At 52.6% G+C, this 24,918-nt stretch overlaps 2 protein-coding genes across 2 annotated transcripts; one reads left to right on the forward strand and one right to left on the reverse strand.

Moving 5' to 3' along the window:
* Window positions 1–3,236: 3,236 nt before the first annotated feature.
* Window positions 3,237–12,174, reverse strand: LOC310890795 (uncharacterized protein; the record flags this gene model as incomplete). Its single annotated transcript, XM_083853121.1, has 2 exons — window positions 11,086–12,174; window positions 3,237–4,219 (listed from the first exon to the last, which is right to left on the reverse strand). Exons 1-2 carry the CDS (start codon window positions 12,035–12,037, stop codon window positions 3,237–3,239), a joined length of 1,935 nt encoding a protein of 644 aa, XP_083709247.1. The 5' UTR covers window positions 12,038–12,174.
* A 10,585-nt stretch (window positions 12,175–22,759) lies between these two features.
* LOC310890796 (olfactory receptor 14C36-like) lies at window positions 22,760–23,945 on the forward strand (the record flags this gene model as incomplete). Its single annotated transcript, XM_083853122.1, has 1 exon — window positions 22,760–23,945. Exon 1 carries the CDS (start codon window positions 22,986–22,988, stop codon window positions 23,943–23,945), a length of 960 nt encoding a protein of 319 aa, XP_083709248.1. The 5' UTR covers window positions 22,760–22,985.
* Window positions 23,946–24,918: the final 973 nt, after the last annotated feature.

Below are 24,918 nucleotides of genomic sequence, written 5' to 3' on the forward strand. Positions count from 1 at the left end.
TTCACCTTGGTTACAGGAGCAACTTGCACTGCTACAGTTCATTTCTCTGACCCAGCCACAGGGCCTGTCACAGGGGTTGGAATAAACTCTGGGCCAGCCACAGGGGTTGGAACAACTGCAGGGCCCGCCACAGGGGTTTGAACAGACGCTGAGCCCGCCACAGGGGTTGAAACAACTGCTGGGCCCGCCACAGGAGCTGGGACGACCGCTGGGCCTGCCACAGGGGTTGGAATGACAGCTGGGCCTGTCACAGGAGCTGGAATGACCGCTGGGCCCATCACAAGGATTGGAGCGGCTGCAGGAGCTGGAGAGGCCACAGAAGCTGGAGTGGCTGCAGGAGCTGGAGAGGCTGCAGGAGCAGAAGAGGCTGCAGGAGCTGGAAAGGCCGCAGGGGCTGGAGCAGCCACAGGGGCTGGAGAGGCTGGAGCTGGAGAGGTCGCAGGGGCTAAAGTGGCTGCAGAGGTTGGAGTGGCTGCAGGGGCTGAGGTGGCCACAGGGTCCATCACAGGGGTTGGAGTGGCTGCAGAGGTTGGCATGGCCATTGGGCCTGTCACAGGACTTGGAGTCGCCGCAGGGTCTGTCACTAGGTTTATAGTAACATCGATTGCAACTCGATAGGCATAGGCCAGACCCCACCACATTGCAGTGATTTACGTCTCTTTGGAATTGCCAGAGTGATGACACCCCTTTTTCAAGCATTCTACCAGTTTTTTAGGATTTTGCAGTTGTTCAGGGGTGAATTTCCAAAGCACTGGAGGTGCCCACTGCCCTAGAAACCTGCCCATATCTTCCCACACTCCCTGCCACTCGTGACTATCCTGCCTCAGGACAGATCTCTGGATGGCATTCCTAAGTAGTTGTTTAACCTTAAACAAAATCTGAAGTGCATTCAGGAGACATAACAATAAGAACGTGCTGGTCTGAATATCCCAAGGATATTCAAAATCTTGAAGAACTATCGTAACTAGCCCAGAGGATAAGAGGAGGGTGAAGGACAAAGGGAGAGTGAACAAGTAGGAAAAAATATCTCCCCCTGTCCCCTCCATAGACTGGCTCTCTGAAGAAAAAAGGCAATAGGTATAATTGTTAATAGTTTCTGAGATATGGTTTCCAAAGTATAGAGTCAACGACAGTGCTGAGTACAAATACCAGGTTAGGGTCACGATCAGAAATTTCATCATATCATAAGCCAGTGTTACACCACACAGTAAAATAATGATCTTAAACCAGGTCCTGGAAAGGATAAACAGCACAACAGGGAACACATACAGTAAGTAATGTGCTATATAACTCAGTTTGGAAAACAGGCACAGCAGACCCGAAATCAAAGCAATCAGCATTGTGACTAGCAAATATTCAGCAGGTCTAATAGAATCATAGAATCATAGAACATCCCAAGTTGGAAGGGACCCATAAGGATCATCAAGTTCAACTCCTGGCACCGCACAGGTCTGCCCAAAAGTTTAGACCATGTGACTAAGTGCACAGTCCAATCTCTTCTTAAATTCAGACAGGCTTGGTGCAGTGAATATAATACTTAATACTTATACCAATTTTAGTTTAACACACTCTGGTCAGGTCTGTCATTATCTGAACCCTTCGAGGCTCCACGTTGGGTGCCAAAAAGGACTGTTGTGGTTTAACCCGGCTGGCAGCTAAACACCACACAGCCATTCGTTCACCCTTCTCTCTCCCTCTCTGGAATAGGGGAGAGAAACAGGAAAATGAAGCCTGTGGGTTGAGATAGAGACAGTTTATTAGGACAGAAAATAATAATAATAATAATAATAATAATAGTATTACTAATAATAATGTGTACGAAACAAGTGATGCACAATGCAATTGCTCACCACCCGCTGATCGATGCCCAGCCTATCCCCGAGCAGCCAGTCCCCCCACCCCTGCTAGCCACCCCTATATATTGTTTAGCATGGTGTCAGATGGTATGGAATACCCCTTTGGCCAGTTGGGGTCAGCTGTCCTGGGTCTGTCCCCTCCCAGCTCCTGCTGCACCCCCAGCCTGCCCGCTGGCAGGACAGAGCGAGAAGCTGAAAAGTCCTTGGCTTAGTGTAAGCACTGCTCTGCAACAATTAAAACATCAGTGTGTTATCAACATTATTCTCATCCTAAATCCCAAACACAGCACCCTACCAGCTACTAGGAGGAATATTAACTCTATCCTAGCTGAAACCAGGACAAATAATTATTAAGGAAAGATTATTACTAATTAGACCATTTAACTAAAGGGAAAAAAGGGAAAGGGGAAAAGGGAGGGGAAAAGGAAAAAAAAAAAAAATAAAGGCTGTGTAAAGGGAGTGCAGAGGAAAGAAATTGCTCTCTACTTCCCACAAATGAGCAATGCTCACATCCTTGAAGCAGGGCCTCAACGCACGTAGCCATTGTTCAGGAGGACAGACGTTTTTGCAACGAGAGCCCACCCCTCCCCTCTGCTTCCTTTTTCCACCTTTTATTGCTGAGTGTGACATCATATGGAATGGAATATTCCTTTGGTTGGTTTAGGTCGGCTGCCCTGGTGATGTTCCTTTTTCACTTTTTGCCCACCTCTAGCCTGCTGGCTCTGGGAGGGTTAGAGAGAGTCCTGATGCTGTGCCAGCACTGCTCAGCAGCAGACACGACGCTGGTGTGATAGCAGTGCTGTTCTAGCTACAAGTGCAGAGCACAGCACTGTATGGGCTGCTGCAGGGAAAGTTAACATCCCAGCCAGACCCATTACACACTGCTCCGGACTGTTAGTAATGCTCAATAAATTATCTTAATCTCCCTACACTGAGTCTGCTTTGCACATGACTGCAATTGGTGACTGATCTGACTGTCCTTTAAAACAGCCCTGGAGCCCTTTTCCACTCTGTTTTCTCCATCTACTTCTTTCAGGAGCGGGGGTGAAAGAGTGGTGGAGTTGAGCTGCCCATCAGTGTGAAACGACCCCAATGCTCAACCCTATTGCTGGCAACAGCTTTGAAAGAAGAGGCATGATTTCAGGTAGTGCATTGGGGAAGATCCTGTTTTATTAAGCAGATGCCAAGGGAGAGTGCTGACAAACAGGTAGTCAAATAATGTCCAGAGTAAACAGAGCAGTTTCATACCTCAGGAGATGAGGGATGAATAAATACTTTTTTTCTAAGAAAGAAATAGTTGGAAATGACATTGAAGACAATTATAAAATAATGAGAATGAAAGTAAGTACCATGCAGGCCTGCAACGGAAAACAAGCAAAGTCATTTGTGGAGAAAGGGGAAAAAATTATCAGTCTTAAGAAAAATCCATGTAATCACTTTCCTGATAGCACGCTTGAGCTCCTCGTTTCTCATGCTGTAGATGAGAGGATTGAATATTGGGGGCATGACTGAATAGAGAACTGCCACCACCAGATCCAGGGATGGGGAGGAGATGGAGGGAGGCTTCAGGTAGGCGAAAAAGCCAGTGCTGAGGAACAGGGAGACCACGGCCAGGTGAGGGAGGCACGTGGAAAAGGCTTTGTGCCGGCCCTGCTCAGATTGCATCCTCAGCACGGCCCTGATGATCTGAACATAAGACAGTATGATGAAAACAAAACAGACAAATGCTAAACAGAAACCAGCCAGTAGAAGCCAAACTTCCTTCAGGTAGGAGTCTGTGCAGGACAGCTTGAGGATCTGGGGGATTTCACAGAAGAACTGGTCCAGGATATTTCCTCCACAGAGTGGCAGTGAAAATGAATTGGCAGTGTGCAGGACAGCATAGAGAACCCCACTGCCCCAGGCAGCTGCTGCCATCTGGGCACAAGCTCTGCTGCCCAGGAGGGTCCCGTAGTGCAGGGGCTTGCAGATGGCAACGTAGCGGTCATAGGACATGATGGTGAGAACAGAAAACTCTGCTAAAAACAAACAGAAAAAGAAAAAGACCTGTGCAGCACATCCTGCATAGGAAATGGCCCTGGTGTCCCAGAGGGAATTGGCCATGGCTTTGGGCAGAGTGGTGGAGATGCAGCCCAGGTCGAGGAGGGCGAGGTTGAGGAGGAAGAAGTACATGGGGGTGTGGAGGCGCTGGTCGCAGGCTACGGCGGTGAGGACAAGGCCGTTGCCCAGGAGGGCAGCCAGGTAGATGGCCAGGAAGAGCGCGAAGTGCAGGAGCCGCAGCTCCCGCGTGTCTGCGAATGCCAGGAGAAGAAACTCGGTGATGGAGCTACTGTTGGACATTTGATTCCTCTGGGCATGGAGACCTGTCTGAGAAAGAAAATACAGCAAAATGTCAGGCTAGACTGTGTGAGCAAAATGTACTCCGTTTCTTCTTAAACCTCAGAAATGATGTTTCCCTTTAAGGAAGACCTCTGCAAGTGTCTTTCTACAGCCCTGCTTGGAGGTGCATGAGAGTGCTACTGGGAGCAGTGACTATGGAAACCCTTTGCATTTCTGTTGCACTCCAGGTGAAATCTTGTGGGTCCTGCAAGGCAACAACTCTGTCTTTTAGATCAGAGCAAGGGAAGTAATCTGGGTATGGAGAGCTGTCTGAGGAGGAAAAAACAGGAAAACATTAGGACAGAAGTCTGTGATGAAACCTACTCCATTTCTTGTAGGAACCTCCCCGACTGCCTCTGCCCTTCCAGGAAAGCCTTTGCAGGTCCCTTTCATGAGCTGTGATTGGTGCTGACTGACGGTACCACCAGGATCAGAGGTGCTCTGGAGGAGGGAGTCCTGCCCTACAGAGTTAGGTAGATGACAACATGGGCTTTTCTCAGATAGAATACAGTTGAGCTATCAAAGATTTTTCAGCATGACTGTCCCTCAGGGCAGAGTGGGGGCAGCTGGTGTATCCATCAGTCTTGGTCTCAGCTGCTCTGTACAGGCACCTCCGGAGGATGGTCACATTCAGCTGTTTCCCTGAAAATAACCTGGATGCTGCTGAGAGCAGAGGAATCCAGGTTCAAAGGGCAGATCTCCAAACACCTCACCCATTTCATCATACCTGAGGAAGATCTCAGCTCTCTGCTCTTCACCACAGACACAGAGGGATCACAGCAGCTGCCCACATACAGCCATGCAGCAGCATTTCTATGGCCTTAGGACTGATGTCTCTTCTCCATGGAGCTGCTAGATAACACAGAGCTGCTAGGGCAGAGCTGTACCCTTGAGCATGGCAGCCTGCAGCCCAGCAGAAGCCCCATGTAAAGAGTCAAATATCCTTAGATGTGGTGTCCTGAAGGGAGAGTTCCTTCCTTCCCCAACACACTTTAGAGGCCCAAAAGTTAGGAGGGAACATGGATGCTTTTTGTTCATGCACATACCTGAGCAATAAGAACAACATTGTCACTGTTTGAGCTGCATATGAATTATGATCCCCAATGCAGCTCGAACAGTGACGATGTTGTTCCTATCAGTCACAAACACATGCTTTCTCAGCAGCAGCTTCATTCTCCTCTCTGGCTGGAGCTCTGGTTTGTGCTGGCTGTGCACTGTTTGGAGCAGCGGCCTCTGCCCATGAGCTCTCAAGGACTCTGCCCTGCTGTGCAGCAGTGTGTTCCTGGGAAAGGAACTGAACGTTCTGGGAAAGGAACGTTCTGAAACACATACTTTTGTTCAGATGTAGTGCATCTATAATAAAGAAAGGCGGTTCAACATCCTCCAGCAGGATAACCCCAGGGACACTGCTGGATCACCTTTAACCAGAGTGACCTGAACAGAGCCAACTCATTTCCTGGCACTAGGCACTGCAGTGCCCTGAGCCATTTTGGCTAGAACAGCTTGGGCACTTTGCTCCCAGTGACACATCTCCAGAGCAGGACTCACTGTTCTGGTGTTTGAGCTCTGGCTTTAATCCCGCTGCCCAGAGAGTCTGAGGAGAATAATAAGGGCAGGATGAATGGGAGGGGAAACAAAGAAATGTTCCAGTGCTTCTGCTGAGGAAAGCAAGAATGAGAGTGAGAGGTGAGCACTGGGAGTGTCCTCTTGTTCTGAAGGCTGGGCAGCCAAGAGGCTAACAGTTAGAGACCCCATGATTGTGGGGGCAGAGGCTTTGCTGGATGGGAGAGCATACAACACGGCTGCTCAGGGGAAGACGTCTCGTCTGCAGTGCAGGGATGGCACGGAGTGGAGTACAGAACTGCCGCCGCCAGGTTCGGGTTTGGGGAGGACGCCACATGTGGTCATGGAGCTTTCTATGGCCTGAAGGGCAGGAAAGGGACTTGCTGTGATCCTTATAACCTCCTAGTGATGCTTCAGGAGCCTCAGGCTCTTCTTGGAAATAAGAGCCTCTATTTCTATTCTGGCTGAGACAAAGAAGAAAAAAATGAAAGCAGAGACTCAGGAAAGCAGAAATTCAAGGTGCTAACCCCTGCCTTTTGTCTTCTCTTGCGATGTCCCCTTGGATACATCCTGCTTGCGCTATGGAGCAGGCTGTCCCAGGCAGCGGCCTACTGCCAGCAGCAGGACCCTGCCCTGCCAGGGGGGGCTCCTTCCACCCGCAGCTTCTCCCCGCAGCGCCCTGGGCAGCTCCCCGGGCAGGCTGAGTGCTGAGCCTGGCAGGCGGCAGAGGCCCTGCCCCGGCACACAGCCCCTGGGGCACAGCAGGGACCCTGCTCTGCACCACAGCCCCGGGCACCCCTGCCTGCACCCGCGGCTTCTCCTTCCTCCAGGAGCTGCGGCTGCATTGCCCTCCAGCCAGAGACTTACCGGGGTCAGGGCTGGCAAGTGTTCTCCCCCAGCGAGCTCTGTGCATCCTGCCACTTCTGCCTGCCTTTACCCACTCTGTCTCTGCAGGCAGTGCCCCCAGCCCTGCTGCGCTGGGCAGAGGAGCTGCTCCTGGGCAGAGCTGGCTCTCTGCAGCGCTGCCCGCTTGCCAGGAGCTCCCCTTGGGCCCAGGAGCCCGGCCCAGCTCAGCAGCACAGGCCCAGCCCAAGGCCTCCCTTGCTCTGCCCCCCACCAGGCTCCCTGCCCATGGCCCTGGGGCTGCAGGGGAACCTGCCGGGAAACAGCCTGAAGGAATCCCTAGCGTTCCCTCCCTCCCCTGGGCACGCACACTTCTTGACAGCAGGTTCATTTCTCCTTGCAGAAACAGAATTATGTATAACAATCACATCTTCTCTGAGAATTAGTTTGTTATGTCATGGACATGTCCACATGGCTTCACCTAACACCAGCAAGGTCTGCCTGCCTTTTATGCCCTGACACAGGACTCTGCCTGGGTACAAGAGGTGCTGGGTGGTGATAAAATCACTGGTACTTTGCAAACTGCATCCTTATAGTCCGTGGGACAGTAGGGTCTACATTGAAGAATTCTTGGTTGTGACCAGGAGGTGCTGGTTCATTGTGATCCCAGGAGAAAGGCACTCTAGGTCTTGTGCAGGGACAGTTGGCATGTTACCCACCCCCCCCTTGCACTGCATTGCCTGTGGCCCCACAAGTCAGATGGGCGATGGAACACCTCATTGCTGTGCCGACACATCTGTGGCAGGATGTTCAGGGTCATTTTTGGAACTGCACCTGAAACCCCCATCCCTAGAGAGCCTAAACACAATAGCAGGAGCAGCATGAACGGGTGGAGAAATGTGGGGAAATATCACGGTGCTCACTCTGAGGAAGACAAAGAGGCAGAGAACGCCCCCCCCCCCCCCCCCCCCCCCGAGAGCCTCACCCAGCTGTGCACAGCCCCCAGGGATGGGCACTGCTGGGCAGTCACTGGCATCCCCTCTGTCATGCAAGAGGAAAGGGGAGCATGTCCGCAGAGATGCGCCTCTCCTCTTCTGGGGCTCTGGTTGCAGACATGGCAGCTAATGGCCGGGACACCATGATCAGCTCCACATGATCCAGCAGGGTTCGCTTGCAGCATAGTCCAGCTGGCACAGGACCACGTGTATCTCTGTGCAGTACAGTCAGGGACGGTAGTCCTGCCTTCAGCATGCCACAGGTCTCCTGAAATGAGAGACTTGGTCAGGCTGTAAGAGAGAGCCCAGATTCATGCAGAAGAGGAGTTCAGGCACAGTGAGGGGCTGCTGCATCCCAGGTGCCTTCGCTCCCATCTTTTGAAAAAAGCCCAGGCCAAGGAGAAGGTGAAAACCCCACCTTCCTGGAAGGGCTCCAAACAAGAGGCATATTGGTGCAGGAACACAGTGGTGATTCCTCCAGCACTCCACTTCCTATATTCAATGGCCTTTGTCACCATTTGGAGATGTTCCTGATGGATTTGTCAGGATCCTGTGGAAAAGAACTGGGCAGAAGGGAGGTGACTGTTTCTCATGACAGAAAAGGGAAATCTCTCGCCTCTCTCCTGAGCTGTGCCATCTCCATGCTGCTGACCTCCCAGGCCTCCAAATGACACGTGCTGATGTCACAGTGGATGCACTGCATCACCAGGATATCGTCCCTGGAGCAGCGGCAGTGCCGGCACTTCCCTGCAAGGCCTGGTCCCTGCTGGGCACTGCTTGGGTGCTCCCCACCGCTGTCCTTCTGTGGCCAGGAGTGGGGGCAGCAGGCAGCAAGGTTGCACTGGGCGACCCTCACTGACAGGTGGAGGAGCAGGGGCACCTTGCAGAGGAGCTGTGGTTGAGGAGCCAGGGCGGGCATCCCTTGTCGTGAGCTGAGGGCCAGCAGCAAGCGAGATGGAGGGATGCTGGAGGGTGACCATCACCTCTGACCTGACTTCCATGTTCCCAGTGCTCCTGCAGCTCTCCTCCAAAGGTGAGGGTGTCAGGAGCCCCTTCCCAAGGGGTGCCCCAGGGGCTGTCAGCTGTCCAAAGCTGCAAGTCCTGGGCTTTGGGGGGAGAGTGGACATGGTTGGTGGCTGCTGCAAGAGCCTTGCCTGAGGGTCCCTCTAGACTCAGGGGACAATGTGGCAGTCAGGATTCCTTGGTCCTGATGCTAGGGCTGTCCTGAGCCTCAGGGCTCCTCTGGGCATGGCTCAGACTCCTTGTGATGGGGGGCAACGCAAGACCAGGTTCCCCTGGGAGCTAGTGCCTCTTTGGGATCTATTTCTGGGAGGAAAGACGTCCAGTGTCCCAGAGACTGGTGTGGCCTGCAGCTCCAACAGCTGTCTCAGGAATGTGCCAGAAATGCCTGAGTTGGGAAATCAAGCCTTCCCCTTCTACTTGTCTCCTTCAGGGGAACCTCTTTACATTCCCTTCGGTGCCACCAGGCTGGCAGAGCATGTCCTGGATGCTCAGATGCCATCCCTGGATGGCCACAGTCCTGGTGCTGAACCCTTTCCATGTCCCTGCGGGGGTGGTTTTATCCTGCTATGCATCTGAACTCCACCACAACCGCTCTTTCGTATCCCCACATACAAGGAAAAGGGGGAGAAAATATGACGAAAAGAGCCTGAGGGTTGAGATAAGAACATGAGATCATCCTCCGTGCATTGTTACAGGCACCAATTATTACTCAGTCCTCGTGAGGCCACGCCTGGAATAGTGCGTCCATTTCTGGGCTCCCCCAGTACAAGAGGGACATGGAAGTCCAGAGGAGGTCTATGAAGACGATTAGAGGAATTGGAGCACCTGTCGTACGAGGACAGGCTGAGGGAACTCTTTAGCCTGGAAAAGAGAAGACTGAGAGGGAATCTTAACCAATGTGTACAATTATCTGAGGGAAGGGTGTCCAGAGGATAGGGCCGGACTCTTTTCAGCGGTGCCCAGCAACACGACAAGAGGCAAGAGGCACAAACTGACACAGAGGAAGTTCCGGCTGAATATGAGAAAACATTTCTTTACTGTAAGGGTGACAGAGCACTGCAATAGGTTGCCTAGAGAGGTGGTGGAGTCTTCTCTGGAGATATTCAAAACCTGCCTGGATGCCATACTGTGCAACACGCACTAGGTGATCCTGCTTGGCAGGGCGATTAGACTAGATGATCTTCAGAGGTCCCTTCCAACCTCGGCCATTCTGTGATTCTGTGATTCTGTGACTGAAATGCAGCTGTGACCACAGGAAGGACGAGCCCTCTCCTTGGCTCTGTCCATGACTGGATGCCTTAGCATGCTGCACAGGAAAAGGGAGCATCTTGATAACATGCTAACACCCCTTTCACCTTCTCTGTGTCTGTGGTGCCCTCAAAGAACGTCCCTCAGTCCGAAGATCCAGCCCAGCTTCTTCTTTCATCAGGAACCTGGAGAAGTTGCCTCAGAAGTCTCAACACTGTGGTGCACACTGGCAAATACACACACACACACAGGCAGACACAAACACACCATCACATACGCACACAGAGATGTGCACACAAGGCATGGACACAGCCGACCACACGCATACCTGGCCTGGCCACAACCTGGCCCCAATTCAGGTTGGGTAACTCTGGTGTTGCCCACCAACTGTACTACTCCAGTACCTTCAAGATTGTACAGTTTGGGTATCCAGGAGTTCCAGGCGCAGATAGGGAGTGCCTAATCATCCCAACTCACTGCAGTTGTAACAATGGCAAGCCTGAGATTACAGAGTGGCCCAGAGAGGTGGGGCTGCACCACCATGCATCTAAATTTGGTCGTCCACCTGTGTGGGTGACTCCACCTTGGGTGATCTCTCACTCTGTGGGGCTCCAGGCACTGCCCACCCTTGGCACGTGCTGCCAATGGAGAACCCCTGGACTCTCCAGGCAGCTCCACGTTGCTCTCCTGGAGGACGTCCTCTTCCCTGCCACATGTGGGACAGCTATGGAGATGTACCTCAGTGACCGCTCACCATCTCCACTGTCATCAGACAACCAACAGGTTACTCTTAAATCCTACCCTTGGTGTCTCACTCCACACGGTTTGGCAATGAGCTGTTTTTCACCCCAGTCAATAGAGCAAGAGGTTTTTGGGGTGCAGCTCCTCAGCTATGTTCTTGGCACCTCCTTGAAAGAAGAGCCAAGTCTTCAGGCACTTCATTGTGGAAATCCTGTTTTATTTCACAGATGCTAAGAGTCAGTGCTAACCTACTGTAAGACATACACTTCTAGTCTGAAGTGTAAACACTGTGGTTTCCTTCCTCTGTAGAATTCGACGGACTGCAAACATTTACCTGAAAACATAATAAATGTTAATGACATGGAAAATAACAATAACAATAATCATAATAAAACAAGGAGCAGACCTGCGAGGAGATGACCGAGGAGGTTATTTACGGAAAAAGAGGGAAAATTTATCATTATTCAGAAACATCCGCAAAATCATTTGCCTAAATGAACCCTTGAGTTCCTTGTTTCTCATGCTATAGATGAAGGGGTTCAATGCTGGAGGTACAACCGAGTACAGAACTGCCACTACCAGATGAAGGTATGTGGAGGAGATGGAGGGGGGCTTCAGGTAGGAAAACATGGCCGTGCTGATAAAGAGGGAGCCCACAGCCAGGTGAGGGAGGCACGTGGAAAAGGCCTTGTGCTGTCCCTGCTCAGAGGACATCCTCAGCACAGTCTTGAAGATATGCACATAGGACAGCACAATGAACACAAAACACCCCAAAAAGAGAAAACTACTAAATGTGAGAACTCTAAGATCCCTGCTATAGGAATGTGAGCAGGAGAGCTTGAGGATCTGAGGGATTTCACAGAAGAACTGGTCCACAGCATTGCCTTGGCAGAGGGGCAGGGAAAATGTATTGGCAGTGAGCAGCAGAGCATTGAGCAACCCACTGCCCCAGGCAGCTGCTGCCATCTGGGCACAAGCTCTGCTGCCCAGGAGGCTCCCATAGTGCAGGGGCTTGCAGATGGCAACGTAGCGGTCGTAGGCCATGATGGTGAGAAGAGAATACTCTGCTGACATCAAAAAGACAAACAGAAAGAGCTGTGCAACACATCCCGAGTAGGAAATGGCCCTGGTGTCCCAGAGGGAATTGGCCATGGCTTTGGGGACAGTGGTGGAGATGCAGCCCAGGTCAAGGAGGGCGAGGTTGAGGAGGAAGAAGTACATGGGGGTGTGGAGGCGGTGGTCGCAGGCTACGGCGGTGAGGATGAGGCCGTTGCCCAGGAGGGCAGCCAGGTAGATGCCCAGGAAGAGCGCGAAGTGCAGGAGCTGCAGCTCCCGCGTGTCTGCGAATGCCAGGAGGAGGAACTCGGTGATGGAGCTGCTGTTGGACATCTGATGCCTCTAGGTATGGGGATCTGCACAGGAAGGGAAAGACAATGATATGTTAGGACAGGCTTTTCTGAGTGAAACCTATGCCATTCCCCCAGCCATATTGCCATGCTTTTTCTTTCTCTACTGCAATCTTTCATTCAGCTCCATGACATGAGCTTCATTTTTTAAGGTTCAGTGTGCAATGAGGAGCAAGGGCCTCTGCTCCCGGGCTCTCAAGGGAATCAGTCCTGACCCAGCGCAGTGAGTGTACAGGACCATGGCAGCAGGACAAGGTTTTATTTTCAGATTTTGAATTTTCATTTGATTTTCAAATGAAATCTTTTCTTAGCCAGAAGGGCATGTCTGCATCTGCATTCCCAGAACTACAGAATGTAGTTGGCAGAAAAGTGCTTTAGGGCCATTTTTATTCTACACACCCTCATCCCCTTCATCATGCCCCAACAGTGTCCTCTGAAGTCAGAAATCCTGAGATTTTCTGCTTAACTCAGAGTGAATGTCTGTGAGACCTGAGAGGCAAAGGGATTCACTGTGGCTTGGTGCAGAGTGAAGGGAGCTGGCTGGGCTTGTTCCCAGCTGCCCGGCACTTGCAGATTTTGGGCACCAAGGGCAATAACATTCATATTACACTTGAAAAGAAGCCAGGCTCTGCTGAGAGCAGAGGAGGCCACTGCCAATCCCTAAGTGCCCAGCCCTTTTGAAGGTACCTGAGCAAGGTTTCAGCACCACGCCTCTAGCCAAGGACACCTAACATTCATTTCTCCAGCGCAACAGCATGTCCTTGCGTGTAGCATCTCCTGTACTACACAAGGCTTCTAGATCATGCAAGCAGACGATGGGAAAGATTTGCATCCTGCAGGGTGCTCCTGCCTGCAGGACACTCGCCATTGCAATCACGAATAAAATAGCTTCACAGAAGATCCTGTCTGAGAAAATTATTGGGGATTTTCTCACACCACCCCAAGCTCTATGCAGTAATCTTTGCCCTTCAGAAACCTACCTGTATACAGGACACTGGCTAGCTGGATGTGCGTCTTTGTAGGTGGAAAAGGACCTGTCAGAAAGCCCTGCTGGGTTCAGCAAAGTTGATGCTGTAGCTTTCGATAGGAAGAGGAGAGGCTGAAGGCAGTTTTGGGGCTGCTCACAAACCCACTGATGATCAAAGTTAACAGCTCAGGAGTCTCAGCAATGTGCTCACACTGGACACCTCCTTTTCCGTGTCTCCTTAATTCCCCTCCCTGTCCAGTACAGTAGGTAACTAAAAAGAGGGCAGAAAATCCCTTCTTTGATCATTCTTGTGAAAAAGAAAAATTGCCTGGGAAATGATACTGGGTGCTTTGGAGCTGTGAGCAGGCTGCCCCAGGCAGCAGCCTCCCGCCAGCAGCAGGACCCTGCCCTGCCGGGGGGCTCCTTCCACCCGCAGCTTCTCCCCGCAGCGCCCTGGGCAGCTCCCCGGGCAGGCTGAGTGCTGAGCCTGGCAGGCGGCAGAGGCCCTGCCCCGGCATACAGCCCCTGGGGCACAGCAGGGACCCTGCTCTGCACCACAGCCCTGGGCACCCCTGCCTGCACCCGCGGCTTCTCCTTCCTCCAGGAGCTGCGGCTGCATTGCCCTCCAGCCAGAGACTTACCGGGGTCAGGGCTGGCAAGTGTTCTCCCCCAGCGAGCTCTGTGCATCCTGCCACTTCTGCCTGCCTTTACCCACTCTGTCTCTGCAGGCAGTGCCCCCAGCCCTGCTGCGCTGGGCAGAGGAGCTGCTCCTGGGCAGAGCTGGCTCTCTGCAGCGCTGCCCGCTTGCCAGGAGCTCCCCTTGGGCCCAGGAGCCCGGCCCAGCTCAGCAGCACAGGCCCAGCCCAAGGCCTCCCTTGCTCTGCCCCCCACCAGGCTCCCTACCCATGGCCCTGGGGCTGCAGGGGAACCTGCTGGGAAACAGCCTGAAGGGATCCCTGGGGTTCCCTCCCTCCCCTGGGCACACACACTTGGCAGCAGGCTCATTTCACCTAACAGAAAACCAATTAAGTGTAACAATCACATCTTCTTGTCCCACTATCAGTTTGCATATCGAGACAAAGTCAGGGAATCTTCTTCTTTATTCCCTGTTCAGGGAAGGGATTCTGCAGAGTCACTTGAGACATCTCATGCTGGATTTTAGGACTGGGACCAAAAGGGAGCTCAGCTCACACCCATGCCTGCCCCAGACCCACAGGAACTGGGATTCCTCTGCCCTCCCTTTAATGTACACCACATGGGCACCTGAAGGTGAGCTCCTTGTCTCAGCTCCAGCATCATTAATGGAGATGGAGGAAATCAGGGGGCTGCAAACACCTGGTGACATGTCAGGGGGCAGAGGGATGTGCAGGTATCTGCAAGCTCTCATGGAGGAACCCTGAGGGACAGGGCAGCACCTGGGGGCATCCCCTTGGAGGCTGGTGGGGAATGCCTTTGGCCAGCTGAAGGGACAGCAAATGCACACATTTAGGACAACTAAAGCTGTCCCTCCTCAGTAGGCTCAGGGCAGCCTGAAGAGGCATCCACCTGACCCAATGGAGAACTGTGCCACAGGGAGACCTGAGTCTCTCTCTCCCTCTTCTCCATCTGGTTTTCCCTCCATCTCCAGTGACTGTAACGGCACTTGTCTCACAGACATCCCTACATTGCCTAACCTCGTTCAGGGCAGCTGCTCCATGTAATAGCCAGTTCCAGGCCTGCAGTGCTACCTGCGATGCCAACGCTGCCCAGCACCACTGGAGCATGCAGCTGACACGGGCAGCACAGGACCCACAGGACAGCTCTGGCCATTCATAGCTGGTACTTAACGGGAACCCCGATGGCATCTCCGACAGATCTGGTGCTTATGAGCAAGTGGCCGCTTCCCAGGGCTGCAGCAAGCCAAGGTCTGGCCCTCCTCTATCCAGCAGAGGCAGGCAGTGCATGGATATGAGGCACATCACACCGGGGTTTCCACTTGTGTTTGCAAACACTGCTGCTGCTTCTCACCCCCATCCTTCACTCAGTCAAGACACAGCCCAGTGATTTTTTCTGTGTCCCTGGATCACAGGATGCCCATAGCCAAGGACTTTGGCAGCAGCCCCTTCTCCTGCCTGGAGATCAGCCCCAGCTCCAGCACTGGCCCTCAGGGCTGCACCAACACCACAAAAAGCCCTCTGCTGTCAGGGCAGCACAGCCCAGGCCTGTTTCCTTCTGGCCTCAGGAACACCAGGGCGTGCTCTGCTTCGGGCCCCTCATTCATCCTCCCATGGCCATCTGCCATCCACGGCAGCAGGTCTCTGCTGTGAAGGAAAGCCTCTGCATGCCCATGCTTGGGCACAAGATCTGGGACAAGTCTGAGTTTGGCCCTTGTGCCACAGCTGAGGTGCTGCAGCCCAGATGTGCCCCAATGCCCTCAGCGTGGGGCACAGGCAGGAGGAGCTGGATCCCCGCCTGCTGTCACGGGGCTGGGACATGGATGGAAGAGCTGCTGAGGTGTGGGGGGACAGGTCCCTCAGCTTGGGGGGCTGTGCTGGATGGGTGCAGATTCTTCAGACGAGACAGGTGGGGATGATCAACAGCGATTACGTTTGCCATTCCCTCTTGTACCACCTCTGCCTCCTGCATGGCAGACTGGGGGATGTTGCTGAGGCCTTCTCAGAGCACAGAGCCTTGTGGGATGTCCAGGGAGGAAGGCCCTGGCATGCACTGCAATTCCATCCATATAACACATCCTACTTCTCCAAGTGAGGGACATGCAGTGAAAAGGAGTTCAGGCACAGTGAGGGGCTGCTGCATCCCAGGTGCCTTCGCTCCCATCTTTTGAAAAAAGCCCAGGCCCAGGACAAGCCTCAAACCCCACCTTCCTGGAAGGGCTTCCAAGATCAGAGGTGTGTTGGGGCAGGAACACAGCGGTGACTTCTCCAGCGCTCCACTTCCTATATCCAATGGCCTTTGTCACCATTTGGAGATGTTCCTGGTGGATTTGTCAGGATCCTGTGGAAAAGAACTGGGCAGAAGGGAGGTGACAGTTTCTCAGGACAAGAAGGGAAATCTCTCGTCTCTCTCCCGACCTGCGCCATCTCCTTGCTGCTGACCTCACAGGCCTTCAAATGACACGTGCTGATGTCACAGTGGATGCACTGCATCACCAGGATATCTTCACTGGAGCAGCGGCAGTGCCGGCACTTCTCTGCAAGGCCTGGTCCCTGCTGGGCACTCCTTGGGTGCTCCCCACCGCTGTCCTTCTGTGGCCAGGAGTGGGGGCAGCAGGCAGCAAGGTTGCACTGGGCGACCCTCGCTGACGGGCGGAGGAGCAGGGACACCTTGCAGAGGAGCTGTGGTTGAGGAGCCAGGGCGGGCATCCCTTGTCGTGAGCAGAGGGCCAGCAGCAAGCGAGATGGAGGGTTGCTCGAGGGTGACCATCACCTCCGAACTGACTTCCATGTTCCCAGTGCTCCTGCAGCTCTCCTCCAAAGGTGAGGGTGTCAGGAGCCCCTTCCCAAGGGGTGTCCCAGGGGCTGTCAGCTGTCCAGAGCTCCAAGTCCAGGGCTTTGGGAGGAGGCTGGATAGGGCTGATGGCTGCTGCAAGAGCCCTGCCTGAGGGTCCTTCTGGGCTCAGGAGACAATGTGGCAGTCAGGATTCCTGGGTCCTGATGCTAGGGCTGCCCTGAGACACAGGGCTCCTCTGGGCATGGCTCAGACTTCTCCTGATGGGGACAATCCAGGGCCAGGTTTCCCTGGGAGCTGGTGCCTCTTTGGAATCTGGCTCTGGGAGGAAAGACCTCTGGTGTCCCAGAGCCTGGTGTGGCCTGCAGCTCCCCCAGGCCTCTCAGGGATGTGCCAGAAATGCCTGTGTTGGAAATCAAGCCTTCCTCTTCCCTTCAGGGAAACCTCTGTTCCTTCTCTTCTGTGCAGCCAGGCTGGCAGAGCATGTCTTGGGTGTTGAGATGCCATCCCTGGGTGGCCACAGTCCTGGTGCTGAAGCCTTTCCATGTCCATTACTGTGGTGGTGTTATCCAGCTACGCAGGTGAACTCCACGGCAACTGTGCTTTCACTTCCAACCTACAAGGAAAAGGGGGAGAAAATATGATTACAAGAGCTCAGGGGTTGGGGTAGAGCACGAGGTCACCCACCAAATACCGTCATGGGCATCAATTATCATCATGAGCAAGACAGACTTAGCATAGGCAGATTAATAGAATTTATTGCCTATTACCAGTGGACTACAACCATCAGGAACCACAAGCAAACTAAAAACACCATTCCCCCCATCCAGCCTCTTGTAACTCCTTCCCCTGAGTGGTGCAGGGGAATGGGGATTGCAGTCAGTCCATGACACTTGTCTCCACCGCTCCTTGACAATCCATCTCTGCCCTCTCTGGGTCTCTCCTGTGGGATGCCCTCCTTCCTGAATGGGTCCTGCGTGGGGCCCAAAGGGTTGAGATAAGAACAGATATGACCAGATCATGTTAAAATAAAATGGTTACAAGCATTATATCTGCTTCATAGCTGCTGACCACAAGGTGTATTTTTTTATTTATTTTTTAATCTCGGTGTAGTAGTTGTGTTTCGCCTCAGAATTCTGTTAGATAGCACATTACGTACTCGGTGTATTCCCTGTTGTGCTGGGGGCTTTCTGGGGGCTGGTTTACGGTTATTAGTTTACTCTACTGGGTAACGCTACCTTATGTTATGATGAAATTGCTGGTCATGAGACTAATCTGGTAGTTGTACTCAGCATTGCTGTCACCTCCATACTTGAGGAACCTTCTCTCGGAAACTATTCATAATTAACAGTCTTTACCTTTTCTCCTCGGGGAGACATCTATGGGAGGGATGAGGGGGGACACTTCTTCTCCCCAATTCTTCCCTCTCCCTTTCTCCTTCACCTCCCCCTTTCTCCTCCAGGCTAGTTACAATAGCTCTTCAAAACTTTCAATATCCTTGGGATGTTCAAACCAACTTCTTCTTATTCTTATTTCTCCTGAATGTGTTTCAGGTTTTGTTTAAGGTTAGGGTAACCTATTTCTAGAATGCCACACAGGGATGTGCCTTGAGGCAGGATAATTGTGAGTGGCAGGGAATGTGGGAGGATATGGGCGGGCACCTAGAACTGTAGGCACCTGCAATGCCTTGGAACATCACCCCTGAACAAGTGCAGAAACCTAAAAAAATGTCAGAATGCTTGAAAAAGGAGTGTCATCACCCTGGCAATTCCAAAGAGCCAGAAATCACTGCAATGTGCTGGGGCTTGGCCTTTAGTTACTGAGTTGCAATCTACACAACTCCAATCCCTGTGACTGGGCCACAAAACCAACCTGTGCCTGTATCAGTCATACGTATACGTGAGAAAAAAACACCTTGTTTAGCAAGGAAAGAAGCTCCTACTCATACAGGGAAGGAGGAAGAAGAAGATGAGGCAGGCTACTCCCAAGTAGGGCCATCAGAGGAACACGTGGATGAAGAGTGAGATATCATAAAATCATCAGTAAGCACCTGATCACTGTTCCTTGGGGAGCTGTGAGATGTGCGAAAAGATTTCATCCATCATCTAGGCCAGCACATTGTCACCTGGCTGATCTGATACTGGGATAACAGGGCCAGTAGCCTGGAATTAGAGGGCAGGGATGCCAAGCCGCTGGATCCCTCCCCAGGGAAGGGGGCATTGACAAAGCAGTTGGAAAGGGGGCACAAATCCTCACTCTCTTGAGGCAACTCCTGTCAGGTGTAAAGGAAAGGTATCCCTTCAAGGAAGATGTTGTATGTCACCCAGGCAAATGGACCACCAGGGAGAGAGGCAGCCCGTATCTGATGGAATTGGCCATGCTGGAGGTGATTTATGGTGATTTATGCACATTAAACAGTTTTCTACCTTGCCCGGTCCCCAATGGGATCCTTCTGTTGCGGAGTTGCTCACGGTCAAAGTGCCATTAGCTAGCCAAATGGTGCACCAGTGGCAATATGGAACTATCCGAGACTCCCTGATTACCATATACATGCTGCTTCATTACTGGAGAGCCAAGGACTGATCAGCAAAACTCGCTCACCCTTTAATAATCCCATAGGGTCAGTGCAAATGTCTAATGGAGAGCTGCAACTAACAGTGGAGTACTGTGTCTAGAATGAAGTCACACCAGATTCAATAGGTCATCTATAGTCTTCTCTCCTTACAGTCTTAGCTCTAAGAGCAGTTAAATGATCCCTTACAGTATCTGAATGCTGCTGTCCGATCCCTTCCTGGGATCATAAGGAACCAGTACCTCCTGGCCAGAGCACTCTCCCTGTACCCGTGGATGCACGCCCTAAGGTCCCATGAACTGTTAAGGGTGTAGTTTGCACAGTAACCACTGATTTTGTCCCCACCCACCACCTGTTGTACCCCTGCAGAGTCCTGCCTCAAGGCACAAAGGGCAGGGAGACCTTGCTGGTGAGAGCTGAGGCCCTGTGGAGATGTCTGAGACACAACAGCCATTACAGCCATGGGGCATGTAGAAGACGAAGAAAATGGTTTAGCTCTCCCTGTGACACATGACTCCTTTTGCTCTGCTGACAGCCTCTGCAGGCTGCCCTGCACATAAGGAGTAGGGACAGGTTCAGTTGTCCTACATGTGGCATCTGCTGCCATTTCAGTTACCCAAAGGAATGCCTCCACCACACTCCCAGGGAATCAACCTCAAATTTCACCAGATGTTTGCATCTGAACAGCTCCTGCCTGTCCTCCATCTCCACTAAGGAGCTGTTGTGGCTCAGTAATTCGCATTAAGCTGCCTATGTTGTGGACACCTGAACTGACGCCAGAGGAATCCCAGCTCCTGCGGGTCTGTGGCAGACATGGGAGGGAGCTGAGACCCCTTCCAACCCCAGGAATAACAAGCAGCATGAGATGCCTCGACTGACTCTGCTGAATTCCTTCCTCAAGTGGGGATGAAGGAGATCAGTCCCTGACCATGACTTCATGTCCTAACTGATACCGGGACATGAAGAAGTTATTGTTACAGCTAATTCACTTTCTCCTAGGAGAAATGATGCTGGTGTGAAGAAGTGTGTGTGCCCAGGGGAGGGAGGGAAGCCCAGGGATCCCTTCAGGCTGTTTCCCAGCAGGTTCCCCTGCAGCCCCAGGGCCATGGGCAGGGAGCCTGGTGGGGGGCAGAGCAAGGGAGGCCTTGGGCTGGGCCTGTGCTGCTGATCTGGGCCGGGCTCCTGGGCCCAAGGGGAGCTCCTGGCAAGCGGGCAGCGCTGCAGAGAGCCAGCTCTGCCCAGGAGCAGCTCCTCTGCCCAGCGCAGCAGGGCTGGGGGCACTGCCTGCAGAGACAGAGTGGGTAAAGGCAGGCAGAAGTGGCAGGATGCACAGAGCTCGCTGGGGGAGAACACTTGCCAGCCCTGACCCCGGTAAGTCTCTGGCTGGAGGGCAATGCAGCCGCAGCTCCTGGAGGAAGGAGAAGCCGCGGGTGCAGGCAGGGGTGCCCAGGGCTGTGGTGCAAAGCAGAGTCCCTGCTGTGCCCCAGGGGCTGTGTGCCGGGGCAGGGCCTCTGCCGCCTGCCAGGCTCAGCACTCAGCCTGCCCGGGGAGCTGCCCAGGGCGCTGCGGGGAGAAGCTGCGGGTGGAAGGAGCCCCCCCGGCAGGGCAGGGTCCTGCTGCTGGTGGGAGGCTGCTGCCTGGGGCAGCCTGCTCACAGATCCGCAGCACAACCCAAGGGGGTTTCCTGACCCTTGGTTGTATCCAAGGGGACTTTTCATGAGGAATTTCAAGGCAGGAATTTTCTGCTTTGTTTTCACTTTCCAACACTTACGGGATGGAGAGAGGTTGCAGAATGAAATGGAAAAGTAACTGTGAGGTTTGAACACATCTCTGGGATTCCTGAACTGTAACTTTGATCATCGGAAGGTTTTTGAGGGGGCTGATAAATTGCCTTCAGCCTCCATTTTGTTCATGGACAGGTTCAGCATCAAGTTTGCTGAACCCATCAGTGCTTTCTGACATGTTGTTTTACACGTTCAAAGATGCACGTGCCCCTAGCTGGTGCCCTGCATACAGGCAAGTTTCTGAAGGGCAAAGCTTACTGCACAGGGATTGGGTTGGGGCTGTGAGCAAAAACAGGACTAAGATATGAGACAGGGAAACCTGGAAATAAAACCTCCAGGGATACGATCAAGGAATGATAAGCAATTAAAACCAAAAATGTTGTCAGAAGGAGAATTCATCAGAAACGACCATATTTTTTTTCGAATCAGTGCAGAGCCCTTCCTCTGAGCAAGTCCCCTTGTCTCCTCTCCCACCCAGGAAAACCCCTGCCCTGGTGGCCGTGGCTCCAAGGCATGAAGCACGTCCTCTGCAGCCACACCTCCAGCAGAGCAGAGGCGCATCTCTCCAGCCATGTGCCCATTTTCCTTTGTGGTGCAGGGGGGCTGCCTAGGATCACGGACAATGCATTCTGTGAGGCTGGGGAATGAGTTGTCTTTCCCTTAATGAGACACCGTCATTAGGACACTTGGCTATCTCCTTGAGGTGTCCTTTCAAGTGGTGAGCTGCCCTGCAGGATGCAAATATTTTCCATAGCATCTTCATGTTATTTGAAAGCCCAGGAAAGAAGCAGAGAGATGCTGCATGCAAGGACATGCCGTTGGGTTGGTGAAATGAGTGATAGGTGTCCTTGGCTAGAGTTGTGATGCTGAGACCTTGCTCAGGTACCTAGAGAAAGGCTGGGCACTCAGTGACTGGCAGTGGATTCCTTTGCTCTCAGCAGTGTCTGGCAGCTTTTCAGGTAACAGAAATGTGATTGCTGTCCAAAAGCTGCAGGTTCAGGGCAGTTGGGAACAAGTCCAGCCAGCTCCCTCACTCTGCTCTGAGCCACAGGGAATCCCTTTGCCTCTCAGGTCTCAAAACCATTCCCTGTGAGTGCAGCAGAAATGCTCAGGATTTCTGACTTCAGAGAACACTGCTTCAACATGAAGAGGGGGAAAAGGGTATGTAGAAAAAAATGTCTCTAAAACTCCTTTCTGCCAACTTCATTCTTGTCCTGGTTCCAGTTAGGACAGAGTTAATTTTTCCTCATAGTAGCTGGTAGGGTGCTATGTTTTGGATTAGGATGAGAAGAGTGCTGATAACATGCTGATGTTTTAATTGTTGCAGAGCAGTGTTTACACCAGGCCAAGGACTTTTCAGCTTCTCGCTCTGTCCTGCCAGCGAGCAGGCTGGGGGTGCAGCAGGAGCTGGGAGGGGACAGACCCAGGACAGCTGACCCCAACTGGCCAAAGGGGTATTCCATACCATCTGACACCATGCTAAACAATATATAGGGGTGGCTGGCCGGGGTGGGGGGCCGGCTGCTCAGGGATAGGCTGGGCATCGGTCAGCGGGTGGTGAGCAATTGCATTGTGCATCACTTGTTTCTTACACATTATTATTATTAATACTATTATCATTATCACTATTATTATTATTGTTATTATTATATTCCTGTTTTAATAAACTGTCTTTATCTCAACTCACAGGCTTCACTTTCCCGTTTCTCTCCCCCATCCCAGAGAGGGAGGGGGGAGGGTAAGCGAACGGCTGTGTGGTGTTTAGCTGCCAGCCGGGTTAAACCACAACAATTCTGTAGCACTGGGAATGCAGATGCTGACATGGCCTTCTGTGTAAGAAAGGATTTCATCTGAAAAAAAACTGAAAATAAAACTTTGCCCAGCTGTCATGTTCCTGTGCACTCACTGCTCTGAGTCAGGACTGATTCCCTCAAGAGTCCAGGAGCAGAGGTCCCTGCTTCTCACGGCACACTGAACTTTCGAAATGAAGCTTATGTCATGAAGTTGAATGACATTTTTCAACAAAGAAAGAAGAACCATTTGAGTCTGGCAGGGGGAGGGTCTACAAGGAATGGCATAGGCTTAACTCAGAGAAGACTCCCCTGACTTGTCATGCTGTTTTCCGACCTGTCCAGATCTCCATACCCAGAGGCAGCACCAGATGTCCAACAGCAGCTCCATCACCGAGTTCCTCCTCCTGCCATTCGCAGACATGCAGGAGCTGCGGCTCCTGCACTTCGCGCTCTTCCTGGCCATCTACCTGGCTGCCCTCCTGGGCAACGGCCTCATCCTCACCGCCGTAGCCTGCGACCACCGCCTCCACACCCCCATGTACTTCTTCCTCCTCAACCTCACCCTCCTCGACCTGGGCTGCATCTCCACCACTCTCCCCAAAGCCATGGCCAATTCCCTCTGGGACACCAGGGCCATTTCCTATGCAGGATGTGCTGCACAGGTCTTTTTGTTCCTCTTCTTCATATCAGCAGAATTTTATGTTCTCACCGTCATGTCCTATGACCGCTACGTTGCCATCTGCAAGCCCCTGCACTACGGGACCCTCCTGGGCAGCAGAGCTTGTGCCCAGATGGCAGCAGCTGCCTGGGGCAGTGGGGTTCTCTATGCTCTGCTGCACACCGCCAATACATTTTCCCTGCCCCTCTGCCAAGGCAATGCTATTGACCAGTTCTTCTGTGAAATTCCTCAGATCCTCAAGCTCTCCTGCACTGACTCCTATCTCAGGGAAGCTGGATTTCTCATGTTCAGTGCTTTTTTGGGGTTTGGATGTTTTTCTTTCATTGTGGTGTCCTATGTGCAGATCTTCATGGCAGTGCTGAGGATGCCCTCTGAGCAGGGCCGGCACAAAGCCTTTTCCACGTGCCTCCCTCACCTGACTGTGGTCACCCTGTTTATCAGCATGGCCATATTTGCCTACCTGAAGCCCCCCTCCATCTCCTCCCCATCCCTAGACATGGCAGTTGCAATTCTGTATTCAGCAGCTCCCCCAGCAGTGAACCCCCTCATCTACAGTGTGAGGATTGAAGCACTAAAGGATGCTATTTTGAAAGTGTTTTTCATTATATTTTTTAGGAATCATAAAGTTCCCGTATCTCTCCACAGGTGACTCTCAATATATCCCATTCCAGCCTTGTGCTTTGTTCTTTTCCATTATTATATTTTTTCTTGTTTCCATATTTCATTATTTTAATTTCATTATTTTTAACTGTTTGTTCTTCTGCTGTTCTCCCCTCCACCCCCCCCCCCCCCCAAAATATATATTCACTCCTCCCACTGCTATTGCTGAATGAACCTGCATTGTCTCAGCAGAAGCTTGGATAAAAGTCAGTCTCAAAGTGTGTAGCAGTGCAGACTGTCTCATAGCAACATAATTGCTTTCTCTATATAATAAATGGGATTTTTTCACTTCCTGAAGGCTGGGCTTTTCTTTCAAAGCTCAGCAGAGCTGGCATCAACCAAAAGGAAAGTATAAAATCCCAGGTGGGAACGGGTCCTGGAAATGTCTGGCTCCTTCCTCATGCTATGATCTGTGTCTGCACTAGAGGAACAACCAGCCCTGTCACCCATGCCCAGACCCTACAGACTCTAGAGTGGGGCTGTCAGCGAGCCCCTGTGTGAGACGTAGCAACGGCTGGTCTGGGGCCTGGCACTGGGAAAAGTAGCCAGACCAGGAGGGCTGTGGGGGGACAAGGCACCAAGCTCTGTTGTGGGGACCGTGCCAGGGGGGTTGTTTCCCTGGCCCTGATGCCCTCTGCCCCAAGCAGTGCCGACACAGAGGGGACATGGGCCTGTGAGTGGGGCAGTGATGCTGGGCCAGCCCAGAGACAGGCCTGTGGACAGGAGCCACAGCACTGCAGCAAGTTCTCACACGGCCACCACCCCCAAACTACTGCCAGGCCCCACGCCCCAGCCAGGCCGGCCTCTCCCCTCAGTCACAGCCATGGCTGCAGGGACCAGGAGACACCTGGGGCAGGATGTGTGGGTGGGCAGCACCAGCCCCAGTGCTCCTGGCAGCCCCTCTGCAGCCAGAGCAGCTCCCAAAGGTCAGGACGGGCCTCAGTGCTGCCCACAGGGCCAGG

Source organism: Anser anser (genome assembly GCF_964211835.1).
Source record: "Anser anser genome assembly, contig: HAP1_SCAFFOLD_164, whole genome shotgun sequence".
In the NCBI taxonomy this organism is placed as follows: domain Eukaryota; kingdom Metazoa; phylum Chordata; class Aves; order Anseriformes; family Anatidae; genus Anser; species Anser anser.